The sequence below is a fragment of the Pelodiscus sinensis genome, chromosome 19 (assembly GCF_049634645.1).
Source record: "Pelodiscus sinensis isolate JC-2024 chromosome 19, ASM4963464v1, whole genome shotgun sequence".
Taxonomy (NCBI): domain Eukaryota; kingdom Metazoa; phylum Chordata; order Testudines; family Trionychidae; genus Pelodiscus; species Pelodiscus sinensis.
This window is the reverse complement of record NC_134729.1, coordinates 13,587,594-13,609,434: the sequence shown is the minus strand read 5'-3', so window position 1 is coordinate 13,609,434 and position 21,841 is coordinate 13,587,594. Positions and strand designations below refer to the sequence as shown.

Below are 21,841 nucleotides of genomic sequence, written 5' to 3'. Positions count from 1 at the left end.
GGGAAGTGGCTTCACAATGATGGACTCTGTCATTTCCCAACCTCTCCCCTCACCACCCGGTCTCTTGCAGTTATGGAGACGCGGGTGATCACAGGGAACTGCAGCCAGCACAGCGAGGTCTTCCGGCTGAGTGCTGACGGGGAGACGATGGAAGTGCACTGCACTACGGTCACCCACGCAGCCACACAAGGTACCAGCCTGCGATGGAGATACTCAGGAGCCAAACTGAGGCCCAGCGTGGTTCCCAGGCACTGAACCCCAAGGGCTCCCCCATTCCTCCCTCCCTCCCCATGTTTCCCCAGGCCAGGGCCCTGGCCTCTGTCTCTAGCACTGGAGTGTTGCTGGCTGAGCCTGTGCTTCTCATGCTGTGGGGCATGGAGTGAGCCTTCGTTCCTGGGTGTCCCACCTCGAGCCCAAGCAGAGAGGGGTGGGGGGCGTAGAGGGGAGATGACTCAGGAGAGGGTCTCTGGTATGAAGAGAGCCTGGTGACTGGAAGGGGCAGAGATACCCAGTCTAGCCAGACCCCCACATGGAGATAACTGGTATCCTCAGCTCCATTTTCAGGGCCGCTAATCCTCCAGCCCCAAGGGAAGCTCGTCTCTGGCCAGCCCCTCTCTGGGGCCTACTGAGAAAAACCACATCTTCATCTTGGCTTCCTACAGCTAGACGCTGCCACCCAGGGGCATTCCTGAGGGCTCTGAGGGAGGAGCTAGTGTGGTCCAGTGGCTAAATTGAAGGAGTTGTGGCCAGGGCTCCTGGGTCCCATTCCCAGCTCTGCCTCAGACTCCCTGTGACCTCTGGGCAGCTGCCCGTCATCTCCAATTCCATAACAGGAGATTGTCTCCTCTCCCAGGGCACTTGGGGGCTGCTGCTCTTATTGCCTACTCCTCCCTGCACTCCACCATCAATGAGAGACTTCCCAGCTCAGGCTGTCTGTCGGCTGGGCGGATGCTGGAGAAGAGTCACCTCGGCTCCAGGGTGGTGAGTGGAGCTGTCAGAGACAGGGGACACATTTGCCTCTCCAGACCTGCAAACTTCACCCTGCGTCATCAACAGGTGCGTGGAGGGAAATCCCCTCGCTCTGCTCCATGTTGGGGCCTCCACAGGGGCATAGAGAAGGCTCCATCTCCTGCTGGGCATTGGGATGGTGCTGCCTTTCTGCCTCCCAGTGGCTGGAGAAACTGAAGCCTCCTTATTCCTGAGGGGCTGGAGCTGTTTGACTGGAGGAAGATACCAGGGGTCGCACGGTGGCTGTGCAAAGTGCCCTGGGGGAACCGCACCGCTTGGCTCACCCTGAGGCGGAATAAAGCCTCTTTCTAGAGCCAGTGGGCTTAGGGCAGTGGGGTGAAACTCTTCGGCACGGTAGCGAAGTGGTTAGTGCGCCCATGTGCACGCCGCACCGCCCTCTGCTGAAGGCAGCCAGAGCTGCTCAGCCTTGTGCCACACGCCTTCCACAGCTCACGGCTGGCAAGGATTTCCCTTTGGCTCCAGGAGCAGGGCCTGTGCTCTGGGAGTGGCAGGAGCTGCATTCTCTCACCCTGGTCACTGCAAGGGGCGCAGGAGGTACTGGGGGCCATGTGGGGAGAGCCGTGGAGCTGAAGGTGGCTCGGGTATGAGACACGTGATCACAGAAACCACTGTCTGTGCTCCCGTAAGGAGGGTTCTCTCGTGTTTCCAGCCCAGAAAGGAGCAGGAAGTGGCTCTCTGCGTCTACTGGAAATTTGAGGCTGGCAAAGGGAGCTGGTCTCTAGACGGGTGCACCACCCTGCACGTGAACAGCACCCACACGACCTGCAGCTGCGACCATCTCTCCAGCTTCGCCATCCTAATGGCTCCCAGTGCAGTGACGGTATCTCCCCTTGAGACTCGGCTCCCCGGGCTGGACCCCGAACTCCGCGCTCAGCCTGAGCTTGGCAAAGCTGCCCGGGGAGAGACGGAGGCTTTGTGGGGAAAAGGCTGAGTGGGACCCAAGGGCTGGGCTGGCTAATGGGGATTCTCCTTTGCTGTGTTACAGGAGAGTCGCCCACTGACCATCCTCACCTACGTGGGCCTGAGCCTCTCCCTGCTGTGCCTCCTCCTCGCCATCCTCACCTTCCTCCTGTGCCGCTCCCTCTGGAACGTCAGCACCGCCCTCCACCTGCAGCTCTGCCTCTGCCTCTTCCTGGCCGACCTGCTCTTCCTCACCAGCCAGGGGGTACGGCCCCATTCCCCCCAATCAGCCCCTCCGCTCGCAGCAGGGCTGGGGTGTGCAGCTGTGAACCCCCGGGGCTCCCTGGGTTCTGGGTGTGCAGGACACAGGCGGGATTCCGGGGGGACGTTCCCACTCCCTGTGAGGCTCCTTTACACTGGGCACAGGAGCCTCAGTCTCACTGTCTCCAGGAATTTGATCAGTCCTGTCCCTGTCGCCATCTCCCTGGACCGTGATTCCTCTCCTAGGTGACTTGCCCAGGGCTCACTCGGGGGATGTGTGGCAGAGTCAGGAACAGAACCTGGCTCCCCTGAGCCCTGCTCTGCTGCTCTAACCAATAATCTCTGCTGCCTTCCTGCATCCACAATGTGCAGCCCCCCCTCCCTAGACTGAGGAACCTGCCGGCTCTGCAGCGCTGTAACTGGCGAGCTGTGTTAACAAGAATCCTGGTGTGACCCCCATGCAGGTCTCCCCCATATCCAGCCGTTCCCGTTCCAGCTGCAGTGTCCCTGAGGTCTCTGTGGCCTGTGCGGTCATTGCCGGCCTCCTACACTACCTCTTCCTGGCCTGCTTCACCTGGATGTTCCTGGAGGGGCTGCACCTCTTCCTCACGGTCAGGAACCTGAAGGTGGTGAATTACACCAGTGCCAGCCGGTTCAAGAAGAGACACATGTACCCGTTTGGCTACGGATTCCCAGCCCTGATTGTGGCTATTTCTGCCGCAGTGAATCCTAAAGGCTACGGAACTTCCGAGCAGTAAGTGCAGCGCCCACCGCGAAGGGGAGCTGGGATGTGGCCTCCGTGTCTGTAGCCTGCATTGCCCTGCTCACCCTGCCTGAGGGCAGTCCCCCAGCAGCCTCCTCCAGCCCCAGGAACAGCAAGCTGCCCCAGCACAGTAGCTGAGTTTCCCTCCTGCCAGGCAGCTGCAACTCGCCCCAATGATGCTGCAAGAACAAGAAGCCAGCAAGGTCCCAGGCTGGGTTTGTGGCACTGGGAACAAACGTACCCTTCACTAGTGTAAATGTGTGTCACATCTCTTGCTTCCGTGCAATGAGGCCAATTTACATCCGCTGCCTAGCTGGCCCTCCATGGCTCCGACACTAGAACAGTCCCTTGCAGGTGGGAGAGGAGGGTTCGGCAGAAAGTGGGGGAGGTTGCAGTTGATGTGTGGAGAGGAAGCTGTTGGCCTGCAAGGGGGTCGCCATGTCACAGGCAGGCTGAGATCCTTTCCACTGGAGAGAACCACTTCTCTGTGATGCCCTCTCACTCTGCTGAGCAGTGATCACATTCCTGTCCCCATGCTCTCACGTGGGGGGTAATGCGCGTCTTCCTTCCTGCCTGTAGCTGCTGGCTCAGCCTGGACAGAGGCTTTCGCTGGAGTTTCCTTGGGCCAGTCTGTGCCATAATCCTGGTGGGTACCTCACAGAACCCCAGCCCCCTTCTCTCACCCCGGCAGCCCCACTGATTTCAGGAAGCAGGGAGGAGAAGGTGTTTCCATAAAACACAAGGAAAGACCCAGTTAAGACCCAGCTGGCTCATCCACTTTGGCCGGTCGCGGGATCCATCTCTGTGCCCTGTCCCCAGCCCACAGCCTTTACTTGGGCACAGCTGCCAGGGACGTCAGCAGGAGTTTGGCCAAGTGAAGGCAGAAAAAGTCTGGTCCAGTCTAGCTAATGGCCCAAGGAATAGGGAAGGGAGAGGGCTACCCTGTACTGTGGTTATTTGTGTGTGTGTAGGGGGAGGAAACAGCTGTCCCTACATATTTCTACCCAACCCCTGGGGAAGATTGGAGAATGGGTATGCAGGGAATTTTTTACAGCCTAAAATTGCAGAAAATATTCTAGAGGCAGGATCTGGACTCTCTGAGCCAAATCCTGCTCAGTTACACCAGTGTGAACCCTATTTACTCCACTGGAGTGGCTCCATATTGAACTCTGAGCAGAATCTGGCCTCTGTGATCCCATTGATCCATCTCAGCCCTGGCTCTGCCATCAGCTACGTGTGTAGGGAGAGACCGAGCGCTGCCGGGGACCTTACAGGAGAGGGATGATTCCCACTGGCCATGAGCAATCCCAGTTCTGCAGCATTCGGCTCGGTCCCCTGGGATCGTTCTCTGACTGAGCTGGACTGACCGGCCCCGGACGGGACATTTCACAGGAAACATTTCCCGCTGCCCACAGATAAATGTGACGTTCTTTGCCCTGACCCTGTGGATCCTGAGAAGCAGTCTGTCCTCCCTCAATGCGGATGTGTCCACCCTCAGAGGCCACAGGTGAGAAGGCATCGGAGCAGTCGTGGAGGGTCAGGTGTCTTGGTTTGGATGTTCCTGGGCATGGAGAGGGAGTGAGGGACTGCAGGAGAGGGGCAGTGTATCTAGGATCCATGGGAACGAGTCCCATTGTGTTCGCATTGACAGTAACCCCGTCCCACACAGGAAAGCAGGGCCGGTAGCTCCACCCCACTCTGGCCAGACCCTGCTGACCCCGATGCTCCCTACAGGATTGGTGTAACGGGCTCTCTCTGCCTTTCTCCAGACTAATGACCTTTAAAGCCATCGCCCAGCTCTTCATTCTGGGCTGCACCTGGTGCCTTGGTCTTCTCCATGTTGGCCCAGCAGCCATGCTCATGGCGTATTTATTCACCGTCATCAACAGCCTGCAGGGAGCCTTCATCTTCCTGGTGCACTGTCTCCTCAATCGCCAGGTAAGGCCTATGGCCCGTCAGCGCCCACCCAGCACCTTCACTAGCCCCACGGCAGCCATGTCTGATCTCGTCAGAGTTCCTTACGCGGTGCAGTGACCGTGTCCTTGACTCCCAGGTGAGAGAGGAGTACAGGAGATGGATCAGGGGATTCCGACCACCCAGCCGGAAATCTCAGACAGACGATCTCTCCATGTCGACTGTCCCCACCACCAGCACCATGGCGGTAAGAGATCCTCCGGGGTGCTCCTACACCCGCCTGCGACACCGTCCCCTCTAGCTTTGCTGTACGGGTGCTTTGCCCTGCGAGAGACCCGCGATTTGTTATGAGCCATCTGGGCACGTCCTTGGTCTCTCTCCAGGGGCGTCCTTCATCCTAGGCACAGCACAGAATGGCCTTTCCCATGCCCCCGTGTCCCCTTCCCTGGGCTCTCTGGAGAGCTCCCGGGGTCACTCGCTGGGGAGGCAGGTGCTGGCTCTGACAGTGTAATGATCTGAATATCTCCCAGGGAGCCTTGTGAGTGCAGACGATCCATCCCCTCGAGCAGTCAGCACCATGGAGAGTTTCCCAGGCCTTTGTGTGGCCTTGGAATTTCTCATCAGTTCCCTGCTTTTCTTGCCAGGTGTAACCCTGATTCCATGTGGTCGGCAGCAGCCAGGGCTGTGTTTAGCCTCAGGGTTCCAGAGCAAACCAGACCGGCTGGAGCCCCCTGCCAGTAATCAGAACATTTAAGACTAACCCACGTGCCTCCAAGAGGCAACACGTCCCCTCTTTGTCTGTGTGTAACAAAGGGAACTTTTAATAGAAAGGGAGGAAGAACGGAGCCTTAATCTGGAAACCCACCAAGAGACACCGACTCCAGATGTGGTGCGGGGCTGAAGCACCCACAGTGAAAAACTGGAGAGTGCCGAGCACTGACTGGCAGCCCCCTATCAGCTTACACCTACTACCCCCACATCACCTGCCTGCTGCCATCAGCTGTTTCCCCGTATTTGGGAGGCTTAGGGGAAAGTGAAGGAGTGGGGACTTGGTTTGCTAGGGAGAGGGGATGGACCTGGGCAGTGCAAGGGTGGAGCGGCTGCAGGTAGAAGCAGGGTGGGGCTTTGGGAGGAGGGGTAGAGTGGAGGTGAGAACCTTGAGCAGAGCTGGGGATCAAGCCCCCCCACTTTTAAAAGTTGGCACCTGTACTCACAACCATGAGTCGACAGCAAGGGACCATGCATAAGGCTGAGATTTTATCACAGATATTTTTAGTAAAAGTCATGGCTAGATCCTGGGCAATAAACAATTCACGGCAGGTGCAGGAGTGTTCCCCTCTGTTTGCCCCTCTGCCCATGCCTGGGCAGCTACAGGGTCCAACATTGGGTGGGCATCAGGGGGGCAAGGAGGTCGGGCGCTCCAGCCCCCAGGACAGGAAAGGTCAGAGAGGTCAATGGAAGTCCTGGATTCCGTGACCTTTGTGATCTATTCATTGCCTTAACCATGAGCAAACTCCCCGGCCAGACTACACTGGGCAGAGTCCTTTGCCTCAGTTTCTCCCCTTGTGTGAAAGTCCAGCTGCTTTAACCTGCCTTGGTCTTTCCCTCCACTACACTCCCCCACCCCACCCCACCCCACCGTTGCAGTCCCTGGTCAACAAAGGCCCAGAGTTCAGAGTGTTTGTGGGTGTTCACCTCCCAGTGGGAGATGGGGGTGGGAGATGGCTGCGACCGACCAGGCCGAGTCTGGGCACAGCTGAGGGCGTCCACTCAGGGCGAATTGCTCAAATCCGGGGCTCCTTACAGCCCCCAGACTGGTGACCTCTCCGAACAGGCCACAAACCAGTCCCACAGAGCGCTTCAGCTGCCTGCCTGAAGCCTCACGAGCAAAACCCCTCCGACACCCCAACAATATCCGTGCCTCAGATGGCCCCGGGCCTCATACACAGGTGGGGAGTCCTAGCACCCAATCCCACCTACCCCGAACAAGTTCTGTCCGGTTCCAAGAAACCAGCCACAGATCCCTGGTCAATTTACCCTTTGGACCTTACCCACAAATCACGCTGGGCCAATCCTTTAGCATCTAACAACTAAAGGTTTATTATCACAAGAAAGAAAAGCATGAGAGTGAGGTTGCTAAAGAATCATATGTTACATGCATCGAATCTCCCAATCATCAATGCAGGCTCTAGCAGAGATGTTACAGCTGCTGGTTTAAAAGTCCTTGTTGCACATCCTAGAATCAGGATGGGTTCACAGGTCTTTCCGGCTCTTCGATCCCTGCAATGCTGCCTCTGGGATGAAGTGCTGAGCTGAGAACAAAAATGGAGACCACCACATGGCCTATTTATCCCTCCTTCCTGGTCTCTTCTTGGCTATAGCAGGTCACCTGGCCCATCTTATTCCTGTGTTGCCTGCTGGTAGCCCTTAGTTCTGAGTCACCACTCATTCTTTAGGTGTGTCCTTGGCCCATTGAGAGCTCTCGCTGATTAGCATGTCTATAGGCCGGGCCCTGCCCAATGCTCAGCCACATGCAGGGAAATATTCAGTATCCATACAAGTACATGCTTATAATTGCACACCCAGACATTATACAAACACATGAACAGCGTACATAGGATTAGCAGACAGTGAGCTTCTATTCAACACCCCGCATGGCCCCCCTTTTATACCATTTTCTGGGGCCAACACCCCCACCTATGAGTGCAGCAGCGACCTGGCTGCTCCCCTCAAATTCCAGTAACGTGACAACGGCATTGAGAAATGCCATGCAAGTGAGGTGTTGTCTGCACTACCCCCCAGGTAGGTGTGACTACATCGCTCCGGCCCGGGTGTGAGACTCCACACCCATGTGGAACGTTGCTTTACCGACCTAACCCTTGTGCCACCAGAAGAGCTTGTCACAGCCAGCCCTGGGGCAGCGGGAAGGTGGATTAACAACACCGATGGAAGAGGGTCTCCATGAGCGCGGCGCGGCGGTGCTGATGCTCTGTGTTAAGCGTGGACGCGCCCTGAGGCTCAGCCACCAGCCCTGGCCATCAGCGCTCTCAACTGTAGCGTTCGCTGTTCAGTTCTCCCAGTGGAGTCCAATCAGCTCTGCGTGAACCAGTGGAGAGGGAGCGGGTCCGATGGCACTGAGGACCTGCCAGGCAGAACCCAAGCAAACACCCTTCCCAGCCCCCCTTCTGTCTCTCACGGGGAGTCGGCGCCCCTGTGCGCTGGGTACTGAAGCGATTTCTCCAACGCCTCCAGCCCAAAGGCTCGCGTTGGAAAAGCGGCTCCCTCTGCTGAGTTCCTGGGCGGAGCGTGTGCAAGCGTCTGTTCCCCAGCTCAACACTGCGGCGGAGGGGAGCTCGGTCTGACCCCACTGACACAGCAGTGACGAAAGTGGAGCCTTGCGTGTCTGCAACACCAGGTGTAGCTATGGGTGGACCTGACACTTTGCATCCAGCCCCCCCCCTTCCCCCGCCAGCCTGCCCAGCACTTTAGCCAGGGCTAGAGCCTGCACTGGAGCATCGCCAGGCAGGCGGTGGAACAGGGCAAGCCCCTGCTCCCAGACCCCCCTCCGGGTGCATCTCTGGGTCCCCTGACCTGCATGGCCATTCTTCCCCCTCCCCTAGCCAGTTGCAGGGAGGTGGCCCCATCTCCTGTCCCACCCCTCCCTCTCTTGCCCACCCACCTGAATCTGGGGGCCCATCCAAGTGGGCTCTTCTGGTTACACCAGAGTATGGGGAGGCCCCAACACCTGCTGCCAGCGCCTGACCCCCACTACTCCCCCACAGTGCTCAGGGGAGAGGACCTGGAGGAAGAGGTGGGGTGGGGGTGGAGCTTCTGTGGAAGCAATTCACATGGATACCTCCCCCCAACCCAGCACAGCTGCCCCAGAAACCTCAGGGCCCTGCTGGCCGGGGTCAGGGGTCGCCTTTGGCTCCCCATGGGGCTCTGGGGCAGGGCTCTGGGAAGGGCCCAAAGCCCAGGGCAGAGACCAGGCTCCTCCCCATCCCTGACCAGAGTCCCCACTTCAGCCCCAGGCCTGGGCTCATCCCACCTCCTGCCCCTGACGTTGGGGGTGGGTCCCAGGGCCCCGAAGCTGCTCCTATGCCGATGGGAGCCTGGGCTCTGCCTGGGGCAGCACGTGGCCCAAGCAGCACCCTCCCTGGAGCTGCTGCTACCCCAGCCCCGGGGGCACTAGCGTGGGAGGGGTGCAGCTGGGAGCCGCCTTGCGGCAGGGCTGGGCTGGGACCCAAGTGGGATGTCATTGGATTCAAACACGAACGTACAAAACTGTGTTGCAACCCGTCGTGTTTGCACCAAGCTGGCGTAACGTGGGCCAGATGCGATGTCTGGCGGAAGCGGATGACTTGCTGGCACAGTCCTGGCCCGGAGATGGTGGCAAGCAGCCCATGAGCAACAGCCTCTTCCAGGAACCAGCCAGACACAGAGGCGGCAACGCTGCCTCCAGAACAGACTCTGATTAGACTAATAAAGCCGAGAAAACTCATCGGCTGCTTGTAACAGCTCCCCTCCCCAAAGGAGCGAACACAAGAGTGTGACCCCTGTGCAGCAGTGAACAGTGGGGCCTGCTTCACCGTGTGACGAGAGAAACTACCCGGGAACAGGAGGGCTCAGTAATTTCTCAGCATCTGCTCCCTGTCCCCTCAAATGCCCCCTGGAGCCACTGGCACAAGCTCACTATTATCTGGCTAGCGGGGGCAGCAGCGCTCGCCCTGCCCCGAAAACCCAACACCAGCCAACCTGAACTCAGAGCTTGCAAGCAGCTCCTGAACGTGCCTGTTTGCAGCCCCCTGTGGCCACGTGGGACTGAATTGTCTCCCTCGGCCAGGTCACGGGCTGGGTTCAATCCCTGGGGTGCCCCGTGACCAGTGGCGCTCAAAGGTCACAGCCCCGCACCCCCATCTGACAACACCGGCTAGTGCATGACTCCAGGAGGCGGGAGTGCGGCCTGAGGCTGCCAGAGCCCTGCTGCTCCGACGGGGCCCAAGGCCCAAGGGCTTCATCCCCAGGCAGGGGGCCTGTGACCTGAGCCCAGGGTCTGGCTTTGGCCCCAGCCAATTGATCGCCAACCCCAGTGACGCTGGAGAACTGCTGCACGATACAGCCCAGCCCTGCCGCGAGCCTGCAGCCAGTATCCGGGACCACACCCCGCCCCGGGCGCTGCTCGGAGGCACCACTGCCCCTCTCGCAAGCCCTGAGGCTGATGTGAACTCGTCTGGCCATGAGCAAAACTGCCCCAGAGTGGGTGGGGCAGTGACCTGAGCCTCCGTGTCTTCCCTCACCCTGCGAAAGGCTGACATGTCCCTTTAACACTCTCCCACGCAGCCCACCCACTGCCCCTGTCCTCCAGCCCCCGAGTGCCTGCCTGGGAGTTCACCTCCCACCCGTAGGGGAGGAGCGTGGAGCAAGGCCTGCACTGCTGCGGCTGCTACCCCGGCTCCTAGTGCCTGCTGTTCCCGTGTGCTGCTTTGCTGCTGTTCCTCAGTCACCGTTCCCATCCCTGCGCTGTCCCCTGCTCCCCTGCTGCTGGCCCTGCGCTGTCGCCTCCTTCTGCCACCTGTCTGCTACGGGGACCTCTGTGAGTTGGTCTCTTGAGGGTCGACCCAGGTCCCAGGGATTTCACCTTCCAGTGGGGGAACCTCACTGCCAGTGCAGGCGAGGCAGCCTCTTCCGCAGAAACGCCGTCCCACCACAGATCTAAGCAGCACTTAGGGGGCTCAATCTTTAAACCTGCCTTGCCTGGCCCTGCCTGTCCTGTCCTTCCCTGCCTGGCCCTGCCTTGCCCGGCCCTGCCTGACCTGTCCTTCCCTGCCTGGCCCTGCCTTGCCCGGCCCTGCTTGTCCTGTCCTTCCCTGCCTGGCCCTGCCTTGCTTTGTTCTGCCTGGCCCTGTCCTGCCCTTCCCTGGCCTTTGCCCCTTCCCCCGCCCCACTGGGCTGTTTCCTGTGAAGCCCCTGCTTAGTGCGCTCCGTGCAGTAGCCACAGCCTGTCAGTCGTGCAGGCCACGCGCATTTCCGCTGCCCTTTCCGCCCACGCGTGGATAAGATCCTTGCAGTCCTATTGGAAAGGGACCAGCCGGGTGAGCCAGAGGCGGGTGAAGTTGGCAAGTTTCTTTGTTGCAGATTCTCCTTCCTCCTCCAACCCAACCCTTGGAGCGAGCAGCAGAGCAAGCAGAGGAGCCCGCGCTGGCGTGTAAATACACTGCTCTGTTACAGCCCCCGCCCTGCCTTGGCCACGTGAGCGCCCAGCCGATGACTAGCAGTGGCCATGCGGGGAGTATTATTAGACCCGCCTTGTTTACTGGCTGCGGCACTTTTCGCTGAAGCATGCAGCTTTTACAGCACCACTTCCCTTCCTCAGCAGCTTACGTGCGGGGTGGGGAGAATTTATGACCCTGAAGATGGGGTCTAAGTGGCTGGGGAAGGGAGAAGGGAGATTACGCCACCTTACACACTGGGGCTGCATTATACAACTACACTTCTTGTGCAGCTGTTCACTGATCTGACCTGAGCAACAGGGCGACGGGGAGCAAGCCACAGGGCAGCGCCTGCCCCGCGTTACCGTGGTAGCGATTACCGAGCCTTTATTCAATGTGGGCCCCAGCGAGTCCCTCGCATGCTGATGGGATTGCGACCCAGGAGCAGCCCAAACGGATCCCTTGGGCACGCGGCTCTGTCTGCGGGAGGCCTAGGCTGGGCAGGTGCATCAGTGGAAATACGCTCTGGGTCTGAGGCCTTTTCCCCAGCTCATCGCTAGCTGTCGGGAGAGCTGGTTCAGACTTTGAGACCATCGCTGTTAACCAATTACACACACAATATCACACAACTGCAGCCAGGGGGCTCTCTCTCTCACACACACACAATATCACACAACTGCAGCCGGGGGGCTCTCTCTCTCACACACACACACACACACACACAATATCACACAACTGCAGCGGGAGGGCTCTCTCTCTCACACACACACAATATCACACAACTGCAGCCGGGGGGGCTCTCTCTCTCTCTCACACACACACACACAATATCACACAACTGCAGCCGGGGGGGCTCTCTCTCTCACACACACACACACAATATCACACAACTGCAGCCAGGGGGCTCTCTCTCTCTCACACACACACACAGTATCACACAACTGCAGCCAGGGGGCTCTCTCTCTCTCACACACACACACAATATCACACAACTGCAGCCGGGGGGGGGCTCTCTCTCTCTCTCACACACACACACACACACACACACAATATCACACAACTGCAGCCGGGGGGGCTCTCTCTCTCTCACACACACACACAATATCACACAACTGCAGCCAGGGGGCTCTCTCTCTCACACACACACACACAATATCACACAACTGCAGCCGGGGGGGCTCTCTCTCTCACACACACACAAACAGTATCACACAACTGCAGCCAGGGGGCTCTCTCTCACACACACACACACACACACACACACACACACACACAATATCACACAACTGCAGCGGGAGGGCTCTCTCTCTCACACACACACAATATCACACAACTGCAGCCGGGGGGGCTCTCTCTCTCACACACACACACACACACACACACAATATCACACAACTGCAGCGGGAGGGCTCTCTCTCTCACACACACACAATATCACACAACTGCAGCCGGGGGGGCTCTCTCTCTCTCTCTCACACACACACACAATATCACACAACTGCAGCCGGGGGGGCTCTCTCTCTCACACACACACACACAATATCACACAACTGCAGCCAGGGGGCTCTCTCTCTCACACACACACACACAGTATCACACAACTGCAGCCAGGGGGCTCTCTCTCTCACACACACACACACAATATCACACAACTGCAGCCGGGGGGGCTCTCTCTCTCTCTCACACACACACACACACACACACAATATCACACAACTGCAGCCGGGGGGGCTCTCTCTCTCTCACACACACACACAATATCACACAACTGCAGCCGGGGGGGCTCTCTCTCTCTCACACACACACACACAATATCACACAACTGCAGCCAGGGGGCTCTCTCTCTCACACACACACACAATATCACACAACTGCAGCCGGGGGGGCTCTCTCTCTCACACACACACACACAATATCACACAACTGCAGCCGGGGGGGCTCTCTCTCTCACACACACACACACACAATATCACACAACTGCAGCCAGGGGGCTCTCTCTCTTTCACACACACACACACACACACACACACACACACACACACACAATATCACACAACTGCAGCCAGGGGGCTCTCTCTCTCACACACACACACAATATCACACAACTGCAGCCGGGGGCTGACAGAATTGCTGGCCCCTAGTGTGGGGAGGGGCTGGCGTCACACTCCCAGAAGGGGCGGAGCCTTGGCTAGAAGGGGCAGGACTAGGGTAGCCAGCCCTCAGTGCTGCCCAGACCACGCCGTGCCCCTGCCCCAGCCTCCCGGGGTGCGCAGTGCAGGGATCCAGCAGTGGTTTAAAGGGCCCGGAGCTCCGAGTGCTGCCGCTGCCACAGGAGCAGCAGTGCCAGCCAGGAGCCCCAGACCCTTCTGAATGGCCAGGCCCTGGGGCAGTTGGCCCCTTTGCCCCCCCACTCCCAGCTGGCCTGACCACGGTGCTCATGGGTGATGCTAATTCGGATCTGTAACCCCGGGCTGAGCATCGGTGCTTCTGGTCCAAGGTTCCGTCCCTGACCCCAACCACCCACCCGGTTAGGTTACCTTTCAAACTGCCCTGGGTCCTAACTGGGCTGTTCCCTCTTCGCTGCTGTGACTCACTTGGGGTCTCCACCGTCTGGGGCAGGAGGCAGGGTGGGGGGTGGTGCCCTGACATGGCCCACGGGAGTGCCTGAGTCACTGTGTGGAATAAGACACCCGCTTGTGCGGCAGGAAGCCCAGTGGGAACTAACAGCCAGCACACGGGGCTCCCACCCAGCCTGCTAACCGTGGCGCCAGGGAGGAAGACGCCTGCACAGCTGAGAAATCCAAGGGGGCCCAGAGCAGATGCCAAACGTGGTGGGAGAATCTCAGCAGGGCCAGGAGGACCCAGGGACACGGGCTGGCCTCCATCCCCTCCCCACGGTGAGACATGCCAGCTTCTTTGCTGGCTGGCGAGGGCTCGGCTGCTCTGTGCGTGATGTTCCCGGGGGAGAGGGCAGGCAGGTTCCTTCCCTGTTTGCTCCTTCATGGTGCTGGAAAAAAGGTCAAAAAAGAATTTGGGTTTTCCTCTTCAAAAGCAGATCAGAAATGGGGCTCTCACCTGCCCTGCCATCCCTCAAAACACCAGGGGTGACTGGAGGGGCCAGCAGGCCTGACAGCATCACACACCCTGCGCACTGCCTGGGAGGGGATGTGATTATTTTCCATTCAAATATTTGCAAACTATGTGATCCAGAAATTGCTCCCATTTACACCAGTGTTAATCCTGAGTTGCAGTCTTGATTGCACTCTAGATTTGCACAGGTATAGCTGGGAGCAGAGTTTGGGCCATTTTTGTGGGTGCCCATTTAACTCAAATGCCCGAGAGGCAGTGGGGAGAAAAGCTCTTTTAGCTAAAGATGCTCCACGCAGATCCTTGCCCCTTTAATTGCTGTCAGGTTTGATCCAAAGTGGGTCCCACTCAATGCTGGGGGTAAAACCAGGATGTGACCAGGACAGGGTCATCAGAGCCATTTTCCCCCTTTCCAGAGGCCCCCTCTCACAAACTGGAAGCTGGTGATCCCCACCCTCATCATCATGGCCATCAAGCTGCTCCTGGTAACCTTGGTTCTGCATGTCTGTGAGTATCCACCATGCCCCAGCTCCCTGTCCTAGTCAGAAATTGTTTGGTGAGGGCCAAGCAACAGCTGACAGAGCATGGGCTAGCAGAGAAAGTATGGGACTGGGCCGTAAGAGGCTTGAGCTCTATTCCAGCTGGATGACCAAGTCACTTTAACACGGGCAAGTCCTGCTGGGAGCTGTACCAAAGGAGGTGCTACTTTTTCTCCTCCACTGCCCAGCAGTGGCAGGCAGCCAGAAACTCTTGTTCGAGCCAGAATGCCGACCTGGTGGTGATCAATGACCAAATGGAGCAGGTACGACCCCCCCCCTCTCCTCAGCTTGCTGTGGGGGAAATGCATCCATTCAGAGGGCTGTCATGAGGCCTAGCCTGTGCTCCAGGTCTAACCCCCACCCTCTGCGTTCTCTCGAGAATTACTTGGCCCGTAGAGCTGGGTCCATACATCACTGGATCGGCTTCACCGACCAAGGCACTGAAGGCGTCTGGCTCTGGGTGGACAACACTCCTGTGGCATTTACGTAAGCAAGGGGCCATCCTCTGCTCTCCCCTTCCTGCCCCAGCCCTCCCTGGCTTCCCGTGCTCCTGTGGGCACTTTCCACCTCTGTAGCTCCAAGGCATGCCTGGGATGGAGCCCCTTGTGCTGGAATTCATCCCCTCAGCACTGCCCCCCTGCAGGGCACTGGATCGAGTCTGGCCTAGGTCTGTAGGCATTGTGGCATTGCTGAAATTAATGGGTAGCAGGTTTAAAACTAATAAAAGAAAGTTTCTTTGTGGCAGAGTCCTTGTAATCCCAACAGTCCTGTGCCCAGGATTCCTGTGCTCACCTAGGGCAGGGGCTAGGGTGTCTCCACTCCAGGGTGCTTGCTCCACACTGGACACTTCATTGCAGACAGCTCAAAGCAAATACAATTTATTAAACAGCAACCAATTTTGAAAAGGAAAACTGGGAAGGAAAACACCACCCCGCTCTTCGGCACGGAGACCTCACACAGTGTCGCTGCAATGTCAGGGCAGGTCACAGTCTGTTTCCTGTAGGTCCCAGGCCTCCTGCTAAGGCCCTGACTGTGCCACAGGGATTTTGCGGGTTGGGCACTTACTCTGGTGGTGGCCATGTACCTTCAGGGTCTGGGAGACAGGAACCTTCTCCCCAGAATCTGCACCCAGTTGTGGTTACGATCTCCCTCCAAATCTGGCCTGCAAGGTTTCTTGGCTAGGGGTGTCTCCCGGCTCTGGGCAGTAGCCTAGAGCCTCCTCCCTTTCCCCAGCTGCTCACGCACCAAGCTTCAGACTGCGCTAGCCCAGCTCTGCTCTCTGCTGCCAGCTCTCTGGGCTGCTACTCTGGTCCCTCTGGCTTTGTGGTTTCAGCCCTGCTCCACCATGGATTTGCTGTCTGCGCTGTGTCCCTGTCTCTGGTCGGCCCCGCTCTGCTCCCCCACTCAGCTTGGACTCCTGCTGTCTCTTGAGTTTAGACCCACTGTTTGACCCAGGCAAATCCACCTCAAACAGGAACCCCCCATTCCCTGAGCCCCCGTTTGCCCACCCGCCCTGTCAATCAGGCTGACTAGTAACATCGGTCTCTCCCCATTGCTCCTAGGGACTATCAGCGTTAGGGTGTAGATTTCTCAGACCCTCCCCTTCTGTTTGGCTCTGCAGTGAGCCAGCTACCCTCTCCCCCTCGAGTTTTAGTAAGGAGCCAACAATCCTCTTACATTAGTCGGACCACAAACCAATGAGGGAATTCAAAACAATTGTCAGCAGAGGGGAATGTAACCTGGCCCAAAGCAACAGCAATGGCAGCAGCACTGCAAACACTTACAAGCATTGAGCTTATGATGAAGGGACCAAGGGACTCCAGCTCCAGAGGGGTGTTTCCGGATCAGCGTGTAACTTTAGAATGTCCCAGTGTCATAAGTGCCCAACGACTGACAGTTAGACAGGAAACGCAAAGGCGACTGTCGACCAGCATCTCAGACCCCACAGGGCAGAGCAATGCTTATAAGGAGCACACGGGATCTTTTCAGGGGAAAAGGCAATGCGCCATGTTTATTGAGAATACAATATAAGCAGCATATGGACACACACACACACACACACACACACACACACACACACACACACACACACACACACACACACACACACACACACACACACACACACACACACACACACACACACACACACACACACACACACACACACACACACACACCCCCCCCCTTGCTGATGTTGTTATAGTTCCCAGTCTGTAGCTTAGACCAATCTAATGGCCAGTTAGATTGGGCCCCAGCTGGGGAACTGGGTTCTGCTAGTTGCAATCCAATAGTTCCAGCCTTTGGGAGACAGAACCCAAAGTCTGATGGCAAGACTCCCCATCTGTTATCTAAGTGCCTTCTCAGACAAGTCAGTGAGTTTTGCTGCATCATGTTTAGATCAGAAACTTTACAACAAAGGGTTATCTCCAGATTGCTTTCATCGTTATTCTGCATCAACAACCCGAGGACTCTTTTTGGGGGTTATCACGTTCTGGTTTTGGTGGGATCTTGTTTTCTTTCCTTTCAGGGATTCTTGTCTTAGCTTCACTGTTGTCAATCTGCCCCTCATTAGTTACTGAGTACAATGGGCACCGCTTTTGACCATCGTGATGCAGAAATGACCTTCAGGTTTACCTTTACCCAGGCTCTCATTCCTCACTCACACTAGTGAGTAAAGACAGAAACAGCACCGAACAGTCTAAGATGAAAAGTGACGATTCCAAAATGTTCCACAGTAAAAGGCAAACACAAACATTCTTAAATCTTACGTGAAAAGAATCATCCTACCAGCAAAAGAGTGACCATAGTGAATCACAAGGATTCTTCTGGTTTGCTCCTGTCTTGACATCAGCAACAGATGCAAGCAGCTTGTCTGATGCATCTTTAGCAATGGCACTAGGCTGTTCCCTTCTGCTAGTGAAAAAGGGTGGCAGGCAGGGTACACTGAGGCACTTTACATTGCATAAAACGTAGTCTGTAATTTGCTGATAATGGCCTCCTCTGGAAAGGACAGCTGATCCTTCTGAGGAAAAGAGCTACAGAAAGGATAAGTTGTATTAGGGTACAGGTCCGACACAGGCTGATCCACCCTCCATCCTCAACAAGGGGTCAGAAGTGAAAGGTTCTTGGTATCTCCTCAGCCACCGGTTGTAAAGTAGTAGGGAAGACACCCTCTGTGGGTTCCTGATCCGTATGCCAGCTATTCTACCTCCTGAGATTCTACTCTTAAGATCCACTAACAAAATCATCCAAAGCACAGGATTTGGGGATGGGATACTCCAACTACCCAGGCATCTCTTGGGTGAGCGCAGAGCAGGGCGCAGATTATCAAACGAGTTCTTAGAATGTATTAGGGATAGTTTTTTATTTGAGAAGGTGGAGAAAGCAGGAGGCTGTTCTAGATCTGATTTTGACAAATAGGAACTGGCTGAGAATTTGAAAGTGGAAGGCAGCTTGGATGAAGGTGATTGTGAAATGATATAGTCTGTGTTGCTGGTTCTGGATCAGAACTCGGAGCTGGTTTGGGTGCCACAGAGACTACCGGTGCCGATTCCCTTGGTTTGGCCCTGTTTCTGTTTGTCAGGCCGGCGGATAGGAGCCAAGCCCGAAGTGCCCGGTTTGTCTCCCATACTAACCTGCATTGGAGGCAAGGAGCAGGAGGAACAGGGCCTCTTTTTTGTATGGGCGGACTTTGGTGAAGCGGCCCGGTGTCTGTTGGCTCCAAGAGATTCCATGGGTAGGGAGGAATCGGTCTGAGTCGGCTGTAATGCCTTGTTAAAAGCATTTTCAGCCTCATCTTCCTGTCCCTTCTAGCTCGTGTTGTGAGCTTCGAACAATGGGGGCATTTCTGAGGAATATGCCCCTCACCAGGGCACCTGATATAGTGGGAATGCCTGTCTGAAGCGGGCATCAGCTCACGGCATGTGCCACACTTCTTAAAACTGGGTGATCCCGGCATAATTCTGTTAGCGTCGTTCGTCTCATCTTCTTTTTCTTTTTTTTAAAGGGCTTTTTTTTCCAATGAAACTACGCAACGGCTAATAAACTGAAGTATAACAACTACAACTATCTATATAACAGCTAAATATTAACCATTTTTGTTCTCAATTCCTGTCAGACTGTGACGAGAGGGAGCTCACTCCATCTGTGACCAAGGAGGAAGTAGCGGGAGCTGGACCGTGCATGCAGAAACGGTACAAATGGCACGAGGTGCCAAATGTGTACGCATGGTCCAGGGGACCATTGCTGAAAAAATCTCCGATCTGCGGCTCCGGGACAAGCCCAACACAGGGACACTACTCAAAGAAGAATTAACCCCTTTAATCCTGTATTCAGGAAAACTTAAGACAAGCCCACACTGAGTAGCTGGTTGCTGACATACTGGTCAGAGATTACAGTGGGCTAGGTTTCCTAATGAATCTTCCTGTCACTGATCATCTAAGGTGGGGCAGCTCTAATGCCTCGTCATTTTCTGAGAAGAGGCTCTTCTGAACAAGAAACAAACAGGAAAGCAGATCTTTCTCCAGATCGCAGTGAGGCTACTGATCCGGGAGATGGTGTTGTCCACATGTCAGCCCTTACCAACTCTTATCTGCATCTAGTGGCTTGGAAACACAGTCAGACCACCCGTGCTGCTCCAGGCCCCACCTGCTCCCCTGAACCTCTTTCCCCCCTAAACTCTGTCCCAGAGCCTGCACTCTAACCCCCCTCCCAGACCCAAACTCTCAGAGCTCAAATGCCTCCCTCACCCCCTGCATCCAAATGCCTTCCCAAAGCCGGCACCCTGCACCCCAATCTCCTGCCCAGCCCAGAGCCTGCTCCGGTCATTACTTTGGATGGAACGTGCACATGGAAGTCCATTCGGGTGTACAGGGGCGTCTTCCATTGTGACCTAAGTTTTTTTTTAATCAGCCACTTGAATTGTCATAGAATCATAGAATGAGCTGGCAGAGACCTCAGGAGGTCATCAAACCCAGCCCCCTGCCCAAGGCAGGACCAATCCCAACTAAATCAACCCGGCCAGGGCTTTGTCAAGCTGAGTCTTACCCCCTCCCTAGGTAACCCATCCCAGCGCTTCACCACCCTCCTAGTGAAATAGTTTTCCCTAATATCCACCCTGGACCTCTCCCACCGCAACTTGAGACCATTGCTCCTTGTTCTGCCATCCATCACTATTGTGAACAGCCTCTCTCCATCCTCTCTGGAATCTCCCTTCAGGAAGTTGACGGCTGCTCTCAAATCCCCCCTCACTCTTCTCTTCTGCAGACTAAACAAACCCAAATCCCTCAGCCTCTCCTCGTAGGTCATATGCTCCAGGCCCCCTAATCATTTTGGTCGCCGTCCACTGGACCCTCTCCAGTGTGTCCACATCCCTCCTGTAATTGGGGGCCCAGAACTGGACACAATACACCAGATGTGGCCTCACCAGAGCTGAATAAAGGGGAATAATCACATCTCTGCATCTGCTGGCAATGCTCCTCTTAATGCACCTAATATGCCATTAGCCCTGAGCCCTGGGAGCCAGATCCATACATGCAAAGGGAAGCCAGGTCTGGCTGCATCTAGGCCTTATGTTCCCCACCCCTCATCTACATGATCCTATTTTAATCAGATAATGCCATGCTTCCTTTCTCCATGCTAGTAATGATTTTGTCGACCTGGCTTGTCTGGATCTGGCCCCCCAAGATTCCCGGCATTTGGGGAGCCCATGCTCACACTCCAGCCTTCCTGCTGCCCCACCACGGGGCTGGAGAACAAAAACTCTACCAAGGTCACATCAGTGAGGGTTTGGTTTTTTTGGTTGGTTTTTGTTTGGTTTTTCCTCACTTGTGTTCAGCCCCTGACTGATTTTGTCGGTCAGAAGCCGACAATAAAGACCACAAAAGCAATAAACCCCTTTGACATTTTAGAGGCCGAGGCCTGGGCCTTTCGAGCCTTGAGCTAATGAGAAGCTCTTGGGGAGGAACTCCCGGGAAATCCCAACAGGGAACGTTCATGGGCGATGGTGGATATCCCTGATAGTCACTAAATCTTCCCCTTCCCTCGGCACAGCTGTGATGGTGTGGTATGCTCCAGGGCTGACAGGGTGGTGATGGAATGGAATAATCCTAAGGCCACAAGCCACCAACCCCCAGAGCCTGGTAGTGCTTCTGTGGTGCGAAACCTCTGAGGTGATGGAATGTTCAGGGGCCGTTCCGGCGGGAAAAACCGGTTCCAGCCGGTAAGAACCAGCTCAGCTCAGCTCAGCTCGGCCTTCTCTAGCTGCTGACAGGCCCTCTGCTCAAAATGGAGTCTTGTATGTGTAGTTGGGATTGTGTTTTGCAACCTGCAGTATTTTACACTGATCACCATTGAATTCCGTCTACCATTTTGTTGTGCAGTTACCCAGTTTTGTGGGATCCCTTTGTAACATTTTGGAATCTGCCTGGCACTTAACTGCTTTGAGCAGTTTTGCATCCTCTGCAAATTTTGCCACCTGACTGATGGCTGCTTTTCCCAGAACATATGTTAAACAGTCCCAGATCCAGTACTGCCACATGAGGACACCCAGTATTCACACCTGTCATTTCAGAAAACTGACCATTAATTCTTACCCTTGGCTTCCTATCTTTTAACTTGTTATGGATCATTGAGCGGACTTTTTCTTTCGCCCCACGACAGCTTACTTTGCTTACAAGCCTTTAGTGAAGGATCTTGCCAAAGGTTTTCAGAAAATCTAAGCACATTAGATCCACTTGAACACCCTTGTCCACATGCTTGTTGGGCCTCTTAAAGAATTCTGCTGGATTGGTGAGGTCTGATTTCCCTTTACAGAAACTAGGCTGACGATTCCCCCCAACAAATCATTTTCCCAGGTGTCTCTGACAATTCTGTTTTTAGTGTAATTTCAACCAGTGTTCCTGGCAGGCAAGATACCATGTGGTTCTTCCAAGTCATCGCAAACCCAGCTGTCTGTTTCTAATGATCAATCCTCCTTCCCCCCGTTACTAACACCTGTCTCTGCCTAATAACTGGAGTTCCCCTCCCCAGATAGGCATCCTCAGCATGAGAGGATACCGCAGCAGCATCTGGAAGGAAGGTCCGAGCTATAGGATTGCTTCCCGCTGTTCTAGCAATACTGTCAGACCAGGGTGAGA

General features: G+C 55.9%; 1 protein-coding gene across 5 annotated transcripts in view; it reads left to right on the top strand.

Moving 5' to 3' along the window:
* The window catches only part of LOC102446028 (adhesion G protein-coupled receptor E3-like), a 62,934-nt gene extending 52,273 nt beyond the window's left edge, over window positions 1-10,661 (top strand). For all 5 annotated transcript variants that reach the window (XM_075902436.1, XM_075902435.1, XM_075902432.1 and 2 more), the window contains 10 exons: window positions 71-190; window positions 854-1,056; window positions 1,679-1,849; window positions 2,015-2,194; window positions 2,655-2,944; window positions 3,533-3,599; window positions 4,369-4,460; window positions 4,723-4,891; window positions 5,007-5,114; window positions 5,512-10,661. In XM_075902436.1, coding sequence (XP_075758551.1) covers window positions 71-190; window positions 854-1,056; window positions 1,679-1,849; window positions 2,015-2,194; window positions 2,655-2,944; window positions 3,533-3,599; window positions 4,369-4,460; window positions 4,723-4,891; window positions 5,007-5,114; window positions 5,512-5,517 — 1,406 coding nt within the window. In that variant the 3' untranslated portion in view covers window positions 5,518-10,661. The remainder of the gene's footprint in view (window positions 1-70; window positions 191-853; window positions 1,057-1,678; window positions 1,850-2,014; window positions 2,195-2,654; window positions 2,945-3,532; window positions 3,600-4,368; window positions 4,461-4,722; window positions 4,892-5,006; window positions 5,115-5,511) is intronic.
* The last annotated feature ends 11,180 nt before the right edge of the window (window positions 10,662-21,841 follow it).